We start from the raw sequence: 17,608 nt of genomic DNA, 5'->3' as shown, positions 1-17,608 counted from the left end.
TGCCACACCTCCGCCCCACTGCAGCAGAACCTGAATTCAGCATCTGCCTTAGTCTCTTTGAAGCAACTCTTCCTCTGCATCTCAACCAGGTGTGTGAATCTCTTCCTAGGGCTGGAACAAGCAGCCCTCTCTCTCCCACTCCTCTCTCTCTCTCTCTCTCTCTCTCTCTCTCTCTCTCTCTCTTTCTTCCTCTTTCTCTCTCTTGGGTACTAAGCCCAGATCAGTTAGCTATTATGCTCTACTCATGGGTGCTAACTCTTCTGGAGACAGTCCTTGGACCCCAGAAGCCGAGCTTTGTTGAGGCACCCTCCCTATTCTTTTCTGACTTCTTGGCTGTTCATCTGAGTCTCAGGATCCCAAAGCCAGTAAGACCATGTCCTTTTCAGTCTGGCTGCCAAAGTGGAAAACATAGTGTTCCATTATTATCATTATTATTATTATTAAATATTAATGCTATTATGGTCTTTTTATTTTTCAAAGTGCAAGGCTTTAAAGAAAATCCTCTTTTATGCTTTTATTTCCCAGACCCAAGCTCAACCCCCCACATGGACCCTGGGACCACGTAGGTGTGCCCAGCCTCGTTCTTTCATCATTGCTCTGTCTCCCCAGAGAAAATGTAATAGCTTATCAATATTCCCCCACCTGTGTATTTTAGTTTTCTGTTTAAAAAAATTAGATGGAAACCCAGGGTTTAGAGTTCAAAGACCTATTCTGAAACCTCCAACCCCTATGCTTCCCTTGTCATGGCTCTCAGAGGGCTAGTTTTTACCTTCACTTATGTCAATTGACTTAAAAATGGGCGGGGGGGATTACACAGCTATCATATGATATAAAAAACAGCAGATTTCAACATTGCTCTGAAAATAGCAATGATAAACTATTAATAAATTAACATTCAAAATAAAGACAGCACATGGTAAAGTTTAGGTTTGTTCACAAAGAACATATTGAATATTGTATTAGATACAGGTTCTAAGCTTTTAAAAATATTTATTTGAGAGAGACAGACTGAGAGAAAGGCAGACAAGGAGTGAGTGAAGTCACACCTGCCACTGCAAACAAACTCTAGATGCATGTAACACTTTTTGCATCTGGCTTTACATGGGTGCCGAGGAGAATAGATTCCAGAATGTGAAGTTTGCAAGCACACACCTTTAGCCACTGAACAATCTTTTCAGCTCTAAAGTAGTCTTAATTATTTCAAGTTATTACTTAGTATAATGTGAAAGATGCTCATATTTGTGTTGGAGAGATGGTTCAGCAGTCCACAGGGCTTGCTTGTAAAGCCTGCCTGCCCCAGGTTCATTTCCCTGGTACCCACATAAATCAAGATGCCCAGTGATATATGCACCTGGAGTTAATTGTCAATGTAGAGGCCCTGGAACACCCATTCTCATTCATTCATTCACTCTCTATAATATTTCAAAAATACTCATATTTCATGCATTATATATTACTAATGTGATTCTGTTTGGTGCAACTAGATTAAATTGATTTATTTGAAGGAAATTCACATCATAAAGCTATGATACATGCAGATTTCCAATCAATTCTGAAACCTAACTTTAAAAGGTCACTTCAAATTTTGAAGTGAGGGATGCTTTTAAATAATTTACGATCATGTGACAGCTTTTAAAAATATTGAGATTATGAATTTCAAGCAAAGATCACTAGCAAAGAAAATTAACATTAAAATGTTCATATAATTAGTGGTTTGTCTCATATGAAACCACAAAGGTAGAAATTAGAATTATATCCACCTCATCGGCTCAGTGCTCTCAAAATGACAGTTACCTTAGGACACTACTGAAAGTTGTCACATTGCTTTCCACATTGAACTGTGCTTATTCTGTGCTAACAGAGGAGCTCATCTTGAACAATTAAACGGAGTCAGGGTACTTTTCATCACGGACAAAATGAGTATTTTATAATTTCATGCATCCGGAATTATGAAGAGTGCTTAAAAAATTAATGATCTATGAAGCTTTAACATATTTTTTCATGTTACTTTTCCTATCCTGTAAAAAAAATTACTATTCTTTATCTAGAAAACTGACACTATCCATTTCTATAACTTGAATGAGACCTATTTTCATGCCCCAAAATGTGCATCTTTAACACCACTTGTCATAGTTTTCACACATAGCATTTGACATGTGTGCACTAATGATCACAGTTGTCACAAATCAAACACAACAGCTTGTTACTCATATTCAGTCCAGAACGTGTCCATTGATGACATCAAAACTCACACAACTCTTCAAATATGAATCGTTATGTTAGCCAAGAAAGTTCAACTCCATCTCCTAAGGCAATGAATCCTCATCTCAAAGTTTTATTAATTCTACCTCAAATGTGGAGGTTCAGCCCATGTTCACTGCTAGAATCAGTATTGCTGACAAAAAAAAAAAAAAATCTTAGCCCATATTAAGAATTCCCTAAACATTAATTTAAAACATTAATATTCAATAGATAGATTATCTCATGTAGTCAAGTTATTTAATTGTTTTAGAGTAAAATCTATAGCACAGTCTTCAATGAAACACAACAAATATGCATAGAAGTATGTATAAAGGAATATTTGACAATGATACAGGTAACTATTCTCCCTTTACCTTTGCCATCAATTTTCTGATGGTGAAAGGCCTTTAATAATGAACGCAAAAAAAAAAGCACTAGCAATACTCTTTGAATTTAAGTGAAGTTTAAATAAGTGTTTTTGTTAGAGTAGGTTGCAAAATTTAGAAGTTGGAAATTGCTAATGCTTCTAATTTTACATATAACACATATATTCCAATTCTGTTGTGGATTTTCTGCTCCACTATGTACGCTGATGAGGTTATACACTGTTTCTTAGCACATCACTACATGCTGCTAGGTTTGTATTAAAACTACATATTTGTCTCACTTGGGGTGTGCACATGTGTACGCGCCTGTGTTGTGTGTGAGTATAAGCATTTATGCACCGAGGTGTGACTGTGGAATTTTGAGGAAACCAGTGGATATTATCCCTAGGTTTCTACCTAGTTGTGAGACAGGGCCTTTTCTTGTTAACCCCTGTATTGAGCAGGCTAGATGGCCCACCGGCCTTTGTGGGATTCTCCTGTCTCTACCTCTCATCTTCCTGTGGCTGTGCTGGAAATGCAGACATCCTCACCCTGCCTTGCCCAGCTGCACCTGGGTTCTGGGGTCAAACTGCGGAACCCATGCCTATGTGACAAGCATCTCGTCCACTGATACATTCTGCAGCCCTTGCTTTATTGAATTGTTTCAATAGTCTAATTTAATATGTGATGAAAAGGTAAAATTTGGGAACTAGTAATAATTTTAACAGTAATAACTAAACTGATACCATTGTGTATTGTGTATTTACTACTCCAAGTATTTTACCTTCATGAATAGTTTAATTGTGTACCACTGTATATCTTGTTTCCATTTTACTGATAAGATAAACTTGACTCATATTAGTTTTATTTTTTAAGATAACAAGATACAAATTTGAAATCTGGTGTAAGTGACTTCATTCCAAGGCTACTCTTTACCACTGCATGGTTGGGACTCATAAGATCTGAGTGCACATGGATGGGAAATTTTCTAATCATTTACTGTATTGTAGGTACTACTTAGTATCTCTAGAAATGGATATGTGGCTAATATAAGCAGCATTTTAAATTCATTGCATTGAATTTCTTTAAAAGATTAAAAAAAAAACACCTAAAGTTAAATAGTTGATATATTGTAGATTAAAAAAAAAAAAAATCCGGGCTGGAGAGATGGCTTAGTGGTTAAACGCTTGCCTGTGAAGCCTAAGGACTGCAGTTCGAGGCTCCATTCCCCAGGACCCATATAAGTCAGATGCACAAGGTGGCACATGCATCTGGAGTTCATTTGCAGTGGCTGGAGGCCCTGGTGTACCCATTCTCTCTCTCTCTCTCTCTGCCTCTTTCTCTCTCTGTCACTCTCAAATAAATAAAAAAAAAAATTAAAAAAAATCCTTGAGAGCTAGAGAGATGACTTAGCAGGTAAGATACTTGCCTGCAAAGCTAAAGGACCCAAGTTTGATTTCCCCAGAACCCATGTAAGCCAGTTGTACAAGGTGAAACATGTGTCTAGAGTTTCTTTGCTGTGGCTGGAGGCCCTGTCACACCTATTCTCTCTCTCTCTCTGTCTCTCTCTCTCTGTCTCTCTCCCTGCCTCTTTATCTCTCCCTCAGATAAATAAAAATAAAATATTTTTAAGTCCTTGAAAATTAGATATCTTGTCTGAATTACATATAAAACATGCACCATTAACTTAAGTTTTATATATTCTTGTCCTAAAAAAAATGCCCTAAGAAGTGATTGTCCATAATGACAAAAACACTTATTAACATTAAATAAGTAAATTTATGCATATATTGTTTATAGTTGAAAACACCCTCTTTATCTTCCATTAAAATGAAGTGTATTATTAGTCAATCACTGTCTATATTTTATTCCCTCAAATTAAATAAAAACTGTGTAAAAATTCTTAAAAATATTATGAAGATTTTTATAGAGAAAACATGTGTGGCTTTGCACCACTGGAACCCCAGCATGAGGGAGGTTGAGTTATGAACCTTTCCATTTCTTTCAAACTAGCCTGTGATAGTGAGGTTGGGATAAGCCTGATAATAGAATGAAATTTTGTTTAAAAAAAAAATAGATACAAATTATCAAACAAAACAAAATGAAATGGAAGAGACTTTTAGAGAAGACTATTGAAGTTCTCCTATTTTCAGATTACAAGTAGGCTGGGTGTGGTGGCACACACCTTTCATGCCAGCACTCAGGAGGCAGAGGTAGGAGGGTTGCTGTGAGTTTGAAGCCATGCTGAAACTACATGGTAAATTCCAGGTCAGCCTGTAATAGAGTAAGACCCTACATCAAATTAAAAAAAAAAAAAATGAGTGTCAGAATAGAAGTAACATATTATCTAAACTGACTCACATTTTGTATTCAACCCATGATTAAATTAAGTTTGGATTATATATCTATTTTATATGAATTGTAGTTTATGAGAAGGAGATGATAAATATATATTCAATGGTGCATAGACCTTTAGTGACAAATAAAGGACTAATTTAGATAGGCAGTAATTCATCAAGTGCTTTACCAAAAGACATTACTAATTACATTAGATTATAATTTTCACAAAGTCAAATAAGCAATGATTGCAAATCAGAAGTCTCTAAGCATTAAGTAACATTAATCATTCATTTGAGAAGCTTTGAAAATGCATTTTGGGAAAACTTAAATGGCCATAAACTGGCAAGATAGGCAAAGATTATGTTATTCTCCACACAAAATTATATGAGTATAATGTTTATCAGACATACACAAGAGCACTCCCTGACTTAGGACCAAAAACAGTTTTGAATATGAATGTCTTATCTAGATATAGAATATAGTTTAAAGTGAATCACTCCCAAACAGAACTAACTTCTGATAGGAAAGTAAGTGACTATGACATTCACAGTCTTTATGTGGTGGCAGACTGGTGGGATCACACTGCTCCCTTAAGCCCTAGCAGATCAAGTGGGATTATCTGATGACTGTCAGTCAAAGAGAATCAACTAATAAAATATGATATCCTCATGGTGTAGAGCCTGAGAAGTTTGCACATTGGAATCTCAAGTGAGTAAGGAATTCATATTGGATTTCCTATCTAACCACTTCTGAGTATCTCTATTGAGTTATGGCTTTGCTTAAAGCCTGAAAATCCAAGGAGGTAAGACACTTAAAGGAGATAATTGGGACTAGAAGACTGTCATTATTATCAGAGATATCCCCAGGATGATCCTCCCAAGTGCCACGAATCTTTTTAGCTGGAAGAGATTTCTAATTCTGTTCAGTTTCTTCAGAAGAAAAGAAAACTCCCAGCTGGGCTTGTTAGGTACAGTGATCACACTTCTTTACATTGCGTTCTATTAAATTGTGCTGGGCTATTTACAGGTGATGATTCCTTACAGTCGTTGAAAAGTGAAGAGCAGGACACATCTTTAATTATTTCATGCTGGTGTACCCAGGGTCTATTGTTATGTCTCATATCTGGAAGACACTCAGGGTGGAGGTTTCCCTTGACAGTTATGGAGGATTCTTTGCAGGACCTTTAAGACATCAAAATATACAGGTGCTCAACCCCTTATGTAATAGAAGAGTTTTCACAGATATTCCATCCGTGTCTTCCTGTATAATTTGACCCATCTCTAAGTTACTTGCAATACCTGTAGTATGACAAAGGCTTTGTAGATAAATGTTACACTGTGGCTTTTTTAGGATATAATGATGAGAAGAGTCAGGATAACATGTATATTTATTATTGTTGTCAGCCACAGTTGGCTAAATATGCAATATGGAAGCCATGGAAGCAGAGAGATGACTCTATGTTGAAGAAAGAAGGTGGAGAGGGAGAGATGAAGTAGGAAGGATGAGAATATTCTTGGGTGGTTTTGCTGCAAAGTATCCATGCAGATAATTGATAGTAATGTGAGGGTGCTGTTAGCATGAGAGTCTACTTGTTTCTTTGCCATCAGTTTCCAACTCTCTAACTCTCATAACTTGCAACATGAAGTCATACAGTACATAGCTCCCACTGTTGCTTAAATTGCTGCACACTTTAGTTAAAGGGTTTTATGAGGCATAGGTACAGAAAAGAAAGGTTGATAGCTAAGATGTGATTAAAATAATCACAGGGATTGCCCATGTGTAGGGAGATATCCACAAGCAATTATCACCTTCTTGGATCATGAGGAATAGATGTGAACTGGAGGCACTCTGACAGATGAGCCTCAGGACCAAGAAGCCAGGTTGCCCATAATTTAGAGAATGCAAACTACAAAATGTGCCTTAAGAATGCCAAGTAGGGAGGCAAGAACAATCAGGGTGCCACATCTACCACCCCACTGACTCTCTAGACATGTTTGATCTATCAGAATAGGCAGGTGGCCCCCTCTTCCCTACTGCTCCTTTTTAGTCCTAAAGCTGTGTGTGTGGTGGGAGAGGGCGTCCTTAAACAGAGGGGATGGTTTTTATATCAAGGGATATGAGCTGCTGCACAGCCCTGAAAGAACCTGCAAACAAGGTTTGTAAGCACTGCTGAGTAGTACAAAATGAACCTTCATGTAGGGGAGGAGAAGAGTAGAAGGTAATTCCAAGAATATAATCCAGTTCATTGAGATGCTGCAGGGAGACAAAATGAAGTGGGAGAAATAACTTTCTACAAAGACCTAAAAAAACAAAACTACAAGAATCTATTTCATTTGTCGTGTGTGTGTGTGTGTGTGTGTGTGTGTGTACGCACATTGGGATTATTCAGTGGTTAAAGGTACTTCCTTGCAAAGCTGCTCACCCAGATTTGATACCCCAGTACCCATGTAAAGCCAAATGCACAAAGTGGTACATGATCCTGGAGTCATTTGCAGCCATAAGAGGTTTTGTTGTTCCCATAGTCTCTCTCTCTCATTCTCTCTCTCTTTCTCTCTCTCTCCCTCTCTGTCTCTTGCTGTCTCTCTCTCCTCTCATAAATAAAAAAAAATATGATCAAATAACATATATAGTTTGGGCAAAATTGCACTATGTAAGGTGGATAATGCTATACCTAGAAACCATGGGCTGTTACAAAAATATCCCAGTGCTAAGGGTAGAATAGCTCCCAGTGATTTCTTGGCCACGGAGTACTCTGATGCCCCAACCAAGACAGGTTATAGATTGTTTTCAAGGTCCTTGGTTTCCCAAAGGAACTAGATGTTTAAGAACCTTTTGCCAAAAATAGCACGTGCTGCAGTTGCAGGACGTGGAGAACTCACCCTGGAAGTGAGACAGAAGTTTCCTCCCTGCTGGCTAAGCTGCCATAGTGCTGTCAAGACTCGGCAGGTTGCTGGGGGAGAAACGCCATAATGTCCATGATGAGCAGTGGACTCTGCGAGCTACGCTACAGACCAGCAAGGCAAAATGTGCCCACTTGTGCAGTGGCTACATGACTGGCATGGATTAACTCTTCTGATTGAAGTGTAAAGCCTTCTCTAAGGGAGGGACTTCATTCTTGATACTGAGAACCTTACCAAATGCCTATGGTTGATAAGGTCATGGGTCTTCAAGGGGAAGCTACCACTGTTGCTTGGCTAAATAGATATGTTATACCCATCAATGTGCCCTATAAATATATACATTTGTGCACAGAGATTCGTGTTGCTCTCCTTTTTGGTCAGAGAAGCTTCTTTTTGTAGATTGTGTTAACTACCGTGTTAATAAAAACCAGCCAAAGTTCTGAGAGTAAGTGCCACTTGAATGCTCTCAATGAGACATCTCTATCAGCAAAATATTGATTGCAGACAGTGAGTGGGGCAGGAAACATGTCAGAACCAGAAGATAGAGAGAAATGCTTTGAAGTGCTATCTTCTGGAAAGGATATGGTCATTGCATTTAAAACCTCACAGTCACTACCATTACATGCACAAGCCCTGAACAATATTGGGCCCATCAACATTGCATCAGGGGTGACAGAGAAGGACATTGAAAGAGAATAGAGAGATTCACTGGGACAAATACAGATTCAGTGGGAGGGAGATGGAAGGCACAAAAGATGGTAATGGGAAGGGTTTGTGATACAACTACATTATGAAAATTGGCAAAAATGTTAAAATATTCTAGAGTTATGAATGCTCTACTAATAAATAGTTTGAATATTTTGTGAGTTTTGACAAAAGCTAAACTAAAAATTGAAAGAAGAAAGGGTACTCACAAGTCATTTTTCTTGAAGTAAAATTCAAAGCAAAAAGAATGGGAATGTACTGAAATAATTATCAGCCCTGGGTTTTGAGCCCTTGCCATGCTCCTAAATCAATAAATTATATCCAGATAAGCACTGACATTGTCCAAAATAGAAGTGAGTCAAGGATAAGGAGTGACGGGAAATAATACACTTTTAACTGCCTTAAACTTATTTTTGTTATAATCTCTTCCACACTGATGCTCCAATAGCTTTCTGGAATGATAGTTAACAAATAAAGAGGTTTACTCTACATTTTATCCTTCTTGATTATTTTACTATTTTAATCCTTCACAGAAAATACTCAAAGTAAATAAACATCTAATTTTGGTTCATGAAAATCATGTTAGCTTTTGCCATCAGAAATCAATGGTCCATAGATAAATTACACAGTTATAAAAGTTAAATTATGTATATGTTGGTATTCCAGGCAGACAAGAAGAAAATCTTCATTTGGTGAAATGATGCTTTGTATTAGCATATTTACATATACTCCAGTGATTATTTGATAATTCAAAAACATTAAAACTTATATATATTCAAGACTTTTACTGCTCTACCTGAAAAACTACCATTGCAGATCAAATGAAATACAAAATTGTCTCAGTTCTGAATAAGCATTATTTATTCAACACCCATTGGTTCGAAGCTATGTAAAACATTGTTCACAATTCAGACAACAGTGTAGTGAAAACGAATCTCTGCATTTAAAAATATAACATACTAAGAATAGGCCAAATATTAAACTAAATCTCAAAGTATGTTAAACAGTAGCAATCATAGATAACTAAAACACAACAGGTGATGGAGAGCGTTTGTTCATATTCCTAGTTTCAAAAGACTGGAATAGCCTCCAGGAAATGTGATATTTAAGAAATAAAAGAAGGCTGGAAAGTTTCCAGGAGGGAGTAAGAGTATATGGCGAGGGTGTAACAGCCTTGTTCTAGTTGCCATGTCAGGAATACACAAAGGTGATAATGACAGAGTCAGGGTAAGGATTTGAGCACGCTGACAGCAGTGGTGCCAGGAATGCATCAGAGTCCTGTTCACTTCTGAAGGCTTTGTCAAGAAGATGGATGACATGCAGGATGTGAGCTTCCAAGAAGAGTGACCCCATGAGACTTTGATGTGAGCTATTTGAAAATAATTGCTGCTAATTATTTATTTGGAGAACATTGTGGAAGACCAGTGTTCAACTTCAGACATGTTAATATAGGGACCTCTAGGAAAGATCTAGATATAAACGTGTCATGGGCTGAAGAAATGGCTTAGCACTTAAAGATGGCAGATATAGATAATATAAAAATAGATGATAGGGTTGGAGAGATGGCTTAGCGGTTAAGCGCTTGCCTGTGAAGCCTAAGGACCCCGGTTCGAGGCTCAGTTCCCCAGGTCCCACGTTAGCCAGATGCACAAGGGGGCGCATGCGTCTGGAGTTCGTTTGCAGAGGCTGGAAGCCCTGGCGCGCCCATTCTCTCTCTCTCCCTCTATCTGTCTTTCTCTCTGTGTCTGTCGCTCTCAAATAAATAAATAAATAATTTAAAAAATAAAAAATAAAAATAGATGATAGATAGAGATAGATAATCATATATATGCACATATATCATATATATACATATGTCACATATATGTATATATATGACAGATGAGAGAATGATGGGTTGGTGGAGATTTAGAGCTTCGAGGGAAGAAGCGGGCCGAAGTCCCTGTGTGAGTCATCTATAGAAAGGTGGCACTGACACCCATGGTACACAATATGGCAAAGGTCATAAGAGGAAGTCGTCCTGTTCATGGAGTTGACAATTACCCGTAAAACATGTGATATTGGAGAATCAAGCATGAGCAAGCCAAGGAAGCACTACAGGGAAAAACACATGTGTGCACATACACTGGAAAATATTACACTTGGGTTAAGAATACAGCAAATTATGTCACCAGACAATCAAATATTAATAAAAAAATCAATAAAATTCATAACATTGTCATCTAGGAAGAGCACATTCTTTGTTCCTTTTCTCTTTATTTATTTATTTTTTTGTACACGAAGATCCTCTAACCAAATGATTATTTAACTAATAAGAACAGATACTACACTTGATCTTAGCCAAAAGGCTGAGTAGCGATGATTTTTAAATTTAAAAAGTTCCTTATAGTGCTGGAAAGATGGCTTAGCGGTTAAGGTGTTTGCCTGCAAAACCAAGGGATCCTGGTTCAATTCTCCAGGACCCACATAAGCCAGACACATAAGGGAGCTCACGCATCTGTAGTTCATTTGCAGTAGTTGGAGGCCCTTGCAAGCCCATTCTCTCTCTGCCTCTTTCTCTCTCAAATAAATAAATAATTTTAAAAGTTTCTTATAGACAAGATATTATTTTTAAAATGCTTATATAATATTCTTAATGTTGCAGTCAGGCTCGCACTGTTGGTAGAAACCACCCAGCCAAGAGCAGCCTGTGGGAAAATTGAGGTTGATATTGGCTCACAGGCTCGAGAGGAAGCTCCACGATGACTATGACATGAGCAGAGGGAGGACATCGCCCCGTCCTACGTAAGGTGGACACAGCAACAGGACAGTGAGCCCAACACTGGCTTGGGGAAACTGGCTATAACACCCATAAGACCACCCCCAATAATGCACTCTCTCCAGGAGGCATTAATTCCCAAAACTCTATCAGCTGGGAACCTAAAATGCAGAACACCTAAGTTTATGGGGGACATCTGAATCAAACCACAGCATTTGACTATGGAAATGTATGAGCATCATTGGTATTGAAAAAAAAATAAAAAAACTATGGGGACTTTTAAAGTTGGATGAATGCACTGTATTTTACATCATGTGTAGTTATCAGTTTATGGGGGTCAGGGGCAGAAAGTGGTGGTTTGATTCAGTTGTCTCCCATAAACAGGTGCTCTGCATGTTAGGTTCCCAACTGATGGAGATCTGGGAATTAATGCCTCCTGGAGAGAGTGTATTATTGGGGGTGGGCTTATGGGTGTTATAGCCAGTGTCCCTTTGTCAGTGTTTGGCACAATCTCCTGTTGCTATGGTCCATCTTATGTTGGTCAGGGGATAATGTCCACCCTCTGCTCATGCCATTGTTTTCCCTTGCCATTGCGGAGCTTCCCCTCAAGCCCATAAGCCAAAATAAACCTTTTTCCCAAGAGCTTCTCTTAGTTGGGTGGTTTCTAGCAGCAATGTGAACCTGACTGCAACACTTCCTCTTCATTAAAAGCTTTTAATCTAATGAAGGTCAGGGGAAATAGCAGTTCAGTGATAATGCTGAGCCTTGATACATGAGAATGGCACAGTGAGGATTTGGTCCAGTTATTTCAAAGTGTATTATAGCCATCCCACATTTTTTTAAATTTTTTATTTATTTATTTGAGAGTGACAGACACAGGGAGAAAGACAGATAGAGGGAGAGAGAGAGAATGGGCGCGCCAGGGCTTCCAGCCTCTGCAAACGAACTCCAGACGCGTGCGCCCCCTTGTGCATCTGGCTAACGTGGGACCTGGGGAACCAAGCCTCGAACCGGGGTCCTTAGGCTTCACAGGCAAGCGCTTAACCGCTAAGCCATCTCTCCATCCCCATCCCACATTTTTTAACCAAGTAAAATATACCATCTTGAGCAATAAGCAAGTTTTACTAATTGTTACCATGTATAAATTCACTTGTAGGAATCACAAAGAAAACTGTGCATTAACTCCAAACGCCTCTCATTTGTCTTCATTCTGTATGTTCTAACAGGAAGACAGATGTGAATGCACTCTATTAAGCAACATCTGTGTTGTAAAGATGAAGCTTGGTGGTAGATAGCTAGACTAAATAGTTTTCTTTTTAATTTTAATAGTCATTTAGAGAGATAGTTGAAGAAAAGGACAGAGGGAGGAAGGGAGAAAAGAAATGAATGGCAGCACAGTGAAGCACCCTAAGTTCAGCAGGAATTCACATAATGGTCTCCACAGTGAACTGACTGTTCACTTGTGAGATTTCTATGATAAATGGATTTGTGAAGGATTTTTAGAATCTAACTGAAACCTAGGCACATTAACACTTCACATCTTGCCCTCACATAAGCATTTAAAATGAGGGTCTTAGTGGAAACTAATCCCTTTTATTTTAAGGAGAAATACTGTTGAGTCACCCCTCCTAGGAACTTAATTGCTTTACTTTCTCCCTCTGACTTATTTGTTCACTTCTTTTCAGTTTTGGATTTTTGATAGCATGATATTGCAAGCATTAGCATTCTGGATGAGAATCTTAAGTTTTAGAATTACCTTATCCATGTATGTATTTTTAAAGAATTGAACATTTTGCTGAGATGTTTAAGAGAAATAAATATACCAAATATACTCATCACTTACACGAAGCCACAGGGTATTATAGAATAATCATATAATTTGAAATTATATAGAAAGCAAATATAAAGAGGGCAATTATTAGTTATATAAAATGTAAATGTTCTCAGTATTTATTTTGTATGTAGAAAAATAATATTACCCATGCAATTAATTTACCATATTGTTTTAAGTGCTGCATATGAAACATATGATAATATATATGATTTCTTGGCAACTAAGGGCACTGAACAATTTCTCCTCTTCGTCTTATCTAGTAGCAATGTTGCAGAATGCTTAGTTGGGAAAATTGAATGAATTCTACCTTTTTGGAGACAGCAAGACCTTAGGATTTCTGCAAAATAAATGAGACATTTAAGTAATCACAAGTATAAAAAATTATACCGGGCATGGTGGCACATGCCTTTAATTGCAGCACTCAGGAGGCAGAGGTTGGAGGATTGATGTAAGTTTTAGGTCACCCTCATACACCAAAGTGAATTCAAGATCAGCCTGAGCTAGAGTGAGACCCTACCTCAAAAAGCCAAAATAAATAAATAAATAAACTATTAGTTTCTTTTGAAACATAAAAAATAAACAATTTAGTATGTTACAAAATGATATTTATAATGTACAAATATGTTAATACTTTACTTTTCTAACCTAAGTAACAGACATTCTCTCATGTTTCTTGAGACATCTTTGATTATGTATGTGGATGAGGACCATACTAATTCAGACATTCTTTTTAAGAACTTTTAAACTGGTTTTGGAAAAGAAAAAAAGGGAAAGTTCAATAATGGTAAATATCCTAGCATAATGTTTTAAAACATGTACATTTGAGATACATAATAAATCTTATTGACTCCCAGACCTTTTGTTTCCTTTGTTCTACCAACCTTATTAAAATGATGTAACTTACATTGTGATAAACTACAAAGAGAAAACAAATTGGAGGCAAATTTATACAGGCTGAGACACTGAGCAGTATATATTTTCCTTTGATCCACAATAGCAGAAAATACAGCCTAATTATTAATTGCCCAATAAATATCTTAAATTGAGTATGAAAGGTGCAGTAAAATTCTTTTCCTGAAAAAGTACACCAAGAATCTTTCCTGCTCTTGCTCATATTAAGGGTGATGTTTGAGAATACATTTTATTATCATCTCATCAGCATTTAATCAAGTGATCAATATTCTTTGGACACAATAGGAAAACAATTAGATACATAAATAAACTTACCTTATCCACAATGCACATCTGTTTCCTTGTTCGTGCATCAAGTATTTCGATCTCGAAGTGAGTGGTTTTTGAATGTTTGATGGTTGGAGTTGGTTTTAGAGGGCCTGCTGAGAGTACAAGTTGCGACAAAGAATGAAAATTTCTCCTGTCCTCCTTCACTGTGGGCCGCGAAATGCCTTGGAAAAATTCTCTCCTGCGTTCCAGGGACTTGTGTCTTTGGAACATTGTGTGAAGCAGCAGGAGAATCTGTCATGTAAACACAGGACACTTGCAAGAGTGTTCCTTTTCCACCAGCTAACTACTGCTGTGGAGCCCCTGAGAGGTCAGGTGGCATGCCATTCCAGCCAGGCCAGTTTTATTTAGCAGACTGGAAAACAATGAGTGATCCGATTTCTATATATATCACCTCTCTGAGCATTAATGCAATGTGGAACTCTGACTTGCTGAATTTGAATTATTTCTTGCTTTTTATCTCTGCTTCTTATAATGACCACTCTTATCTGAAACTCCAAAGCAAGAAAGAATAAAGTGGTTTCATTATCTCTGTATTCTGGGTACAGTTATCTTCAAACCTTTTACATACCAGTTTGTGTTTAGATATATTTAATGTTGGAATAGGGAAAGCTTATAGTGTAGTTTATAAAAATGTATAGTAATCTATTTAATTCTGTCTTTACTTAAGTTAGGGATATATGCATATATTAATGTTATATCTATATTTGCAGTATTTTAAATGAGTAATTTATTTTCATTATTGCTAATCATAAATATCAAATAATGTTACAAGGTATTACCCAAACCAAAACAGTGAGTTTTATTTTTAATTGATAATTTATTAATATGTGAAATAAAAATGGCATATTATAATATAGAGGAAGAAATTCTATAATTTGTGAAATATAAACTAAACTTTTTTTAAAAATTTTTATTTATTTATTTATTTATTTGAGAGCAACAGACACAGAGAGAAAGACAGATAGAGGGAGAGAGAGAGAATGGGCGCGCCAGGGCTTCCAGCCTCTGCAAACGAACTCCAGACGCGTGAGCCCCCTTGTGCATCTGGCTAACGTGGGACCTGGGGAACCGAGCCTCGAACCGGGGTCCTTAGGCTTCACAGGCCAGCGCTTAACCGCTAAGCCATCTCTCCAGCCCAAACTAAACTTTTTTTTAACAGTTCAACACATTTTATGTTTTGGAATATCATTGAAACCAATATGCAAAATATGCTTCACCTATTTATATCCCATGACTCTTTTAACAAAATCAAGTACTTTAAAAGTGAACAATAAACATGATAAACAACTAGGAGGAAGAGTTATAGAAACTTCAGGAACTTTTAGATATGTATGATGTATAGTATCAGGTATCAGTGATTCAAAAGGATGTTAAAGGAAAACACTTAACCTTTTAGGGTGAATGAACACTGAAGTGAAAAAATTAATGAAACTTATAATGAAATACATACATTAACTATGTGAAGATAGTCTTTATTATTATAAATAAATTTGTATATTATACTTGAAATTACACTGTAGGTTCATACATACATGCTGAACTTGCTACCCTATACTAAGCTGCCACATACTCAATTGGAAGCATTTTAAAAATTATAAATCATAGAAATATAGGTCAATTTCTATTGTATCACTCACACATAATACAGATAAGAGAGGGTTGAACAAACTTATCACCCAGTTGTTCCAGACTCTAAAGTTGAAGGCATCTTAAACCTGCACCATATATTTAAGTCCTCACATACCCAGTCTGTTCCCTATGTCCATAGCTTCTCTAAAATATTTCACCACTATAACCTGTGCACACTTGTCTCCCCACTTTAGCATTGCCCATTTATAATGGGTTGAAATCAGTAGTATGGCATACATTCATAAAGCAGGCTTGCAATATACTCATGTTGTGACTATTTGTTTCTAAAACTATACTAATGTTTCTTGGTCATCGTTTCTCAAATTTGAATAGCTTTGTGTGGTGACAATCTTAGACAATTGTTCTTTTTCTCTTCACCTTAGTTTCATTGTCTATATCCATAGTTTTCCTTAACAATTAAAAATTCTATTGAACTAATGAAAATTGCTATAATCTATACATGTTTGTGATATTTAAAAAAAGAACCCATTGGACCACAAGATCCATGAGGAAAAAATTAGGTCCTATATAGTATATCATTAACTTCAATTTGTAGGTCAATTACTTACATGTTAAAAGTTCCAAATCACATGTTTAATGAATATGTCAAAATGAAGATACACTTTCAAAGACAGCCAACACTTATAATAACAATGCAGCCATTGGAGATTAAAACACCTCTGATAATATGAAATCATAATGAAAACAATGTTGTTTTCTATGTTAAATACCACAATGTAAATACTGAACATTATTAAATCTATAGATGGGGAGGTAAACAGAAAACACAAAGATAACTTTAATAACTTCTTGTCATGAATATTTCTGTATCAATGCTCATAAGAATATTTCTTTCTGGTTAACAGGATTCAGAATTGAGAAAGCTAAGCAATGAGAAGAATATCAAAACATGACAAATTCTTACTATTCATGGACCTTGGGGAGAAAAATCTATGAGCAATATACTTTAGAAAGCAGTGCTATTTGCAAAAAACTATGATTTCTGACACTTCTTGTTTTAGTCAGTTATATGAAGTCACATTTTCATCACCTGTCACATTCCTTTTCACTGTGACTTTCTTAAGTTTTATAAAATAACATTAGTTCGTTTAAAATAATGCTCAGAAAATATGGATAATTTCTCAACATATACATTCAATTTAACTCATGTTGGCCCCAATGATTCTGGCTACATTTTTTCCTTTACTTCATTACTTTAATAAACATTCAAATGAGTCCTGTTCACCACTTTTCAAAATTTAAATTTAAATTAATATAATATTGGTACACACGAAAATGGGCAGTACTCATAATAACCACACCAATAACATGATTGGGCTGTAACTTAAGTCAAATGGCTCCTCAAAATATCTGCAAATATATTAATCTTTCCCTTAAATTCTCAACTTTTTCTCCAGTTTTTTTCCCCTGTTTTTTTTTTTTTTAATTTATTTGAGAGCGACAGACACAGAGAGAACGACAGATAGAGGGAGAGAGAGAGAATGGGCGCGCCAGAGCTTCCAGCCTCTGCAAACGAACTCCAGACGCGTGTGCCCCCTTGTGCATCTGGCTAACGTGGGACCTGGGGAACCGA

General features: G+C 36.8%; 1 protein-coding gene and 1 pseudogene across 1 annotated transcript in view; both read right to left on the bottom strand.

The window, feature by feature from the left end:
* Positions 1 to 14,615, bottom strand: part of Tecrl (trans-2,3-enoyl-CoA reductase like) — a 74,608-nt gene extending 59,993 nt beyond the window's left edge. The window contains exon 1 of the mRNA XM_004665381.2: positions 14,371 to 14,615. Within this exon, the coding sequence (XP_004665438.1) occupies positions 14,371 to 14,595 (225 nt within the window). The 5' untranslated portion in view covers positions 14,596 to 14,615. The remainder of the gene's footprint in view (positions 1 to 14,370) is intronic.
* Positions 10,809 to 10,911, bottom strand: LOC123453506 (annotated as a pseudogene).
* Positions 14,616 to 17,608: the final 2,993 nt, after the last annotated feature.

This window comes from Jaculus jaculus, chromosome 11 (genome assembly GCF_020740685.1).
Source record: "Jaculus jaculus isolate mJacJac1 chromosome 11, mJacJac1.mat.Y.cur, whole genome shotgun sequence".
Classification (NCBI taxonomy): domain Eukaryota; kingdom Metazoa; phylum Chordata; class Mammalia; order Rodentia; family Dipodidae; genus Jaculus; species Jaculus jaculus.
This window is presented reverse-complemented; position numbering and strand designations above follow the sequence as displayed.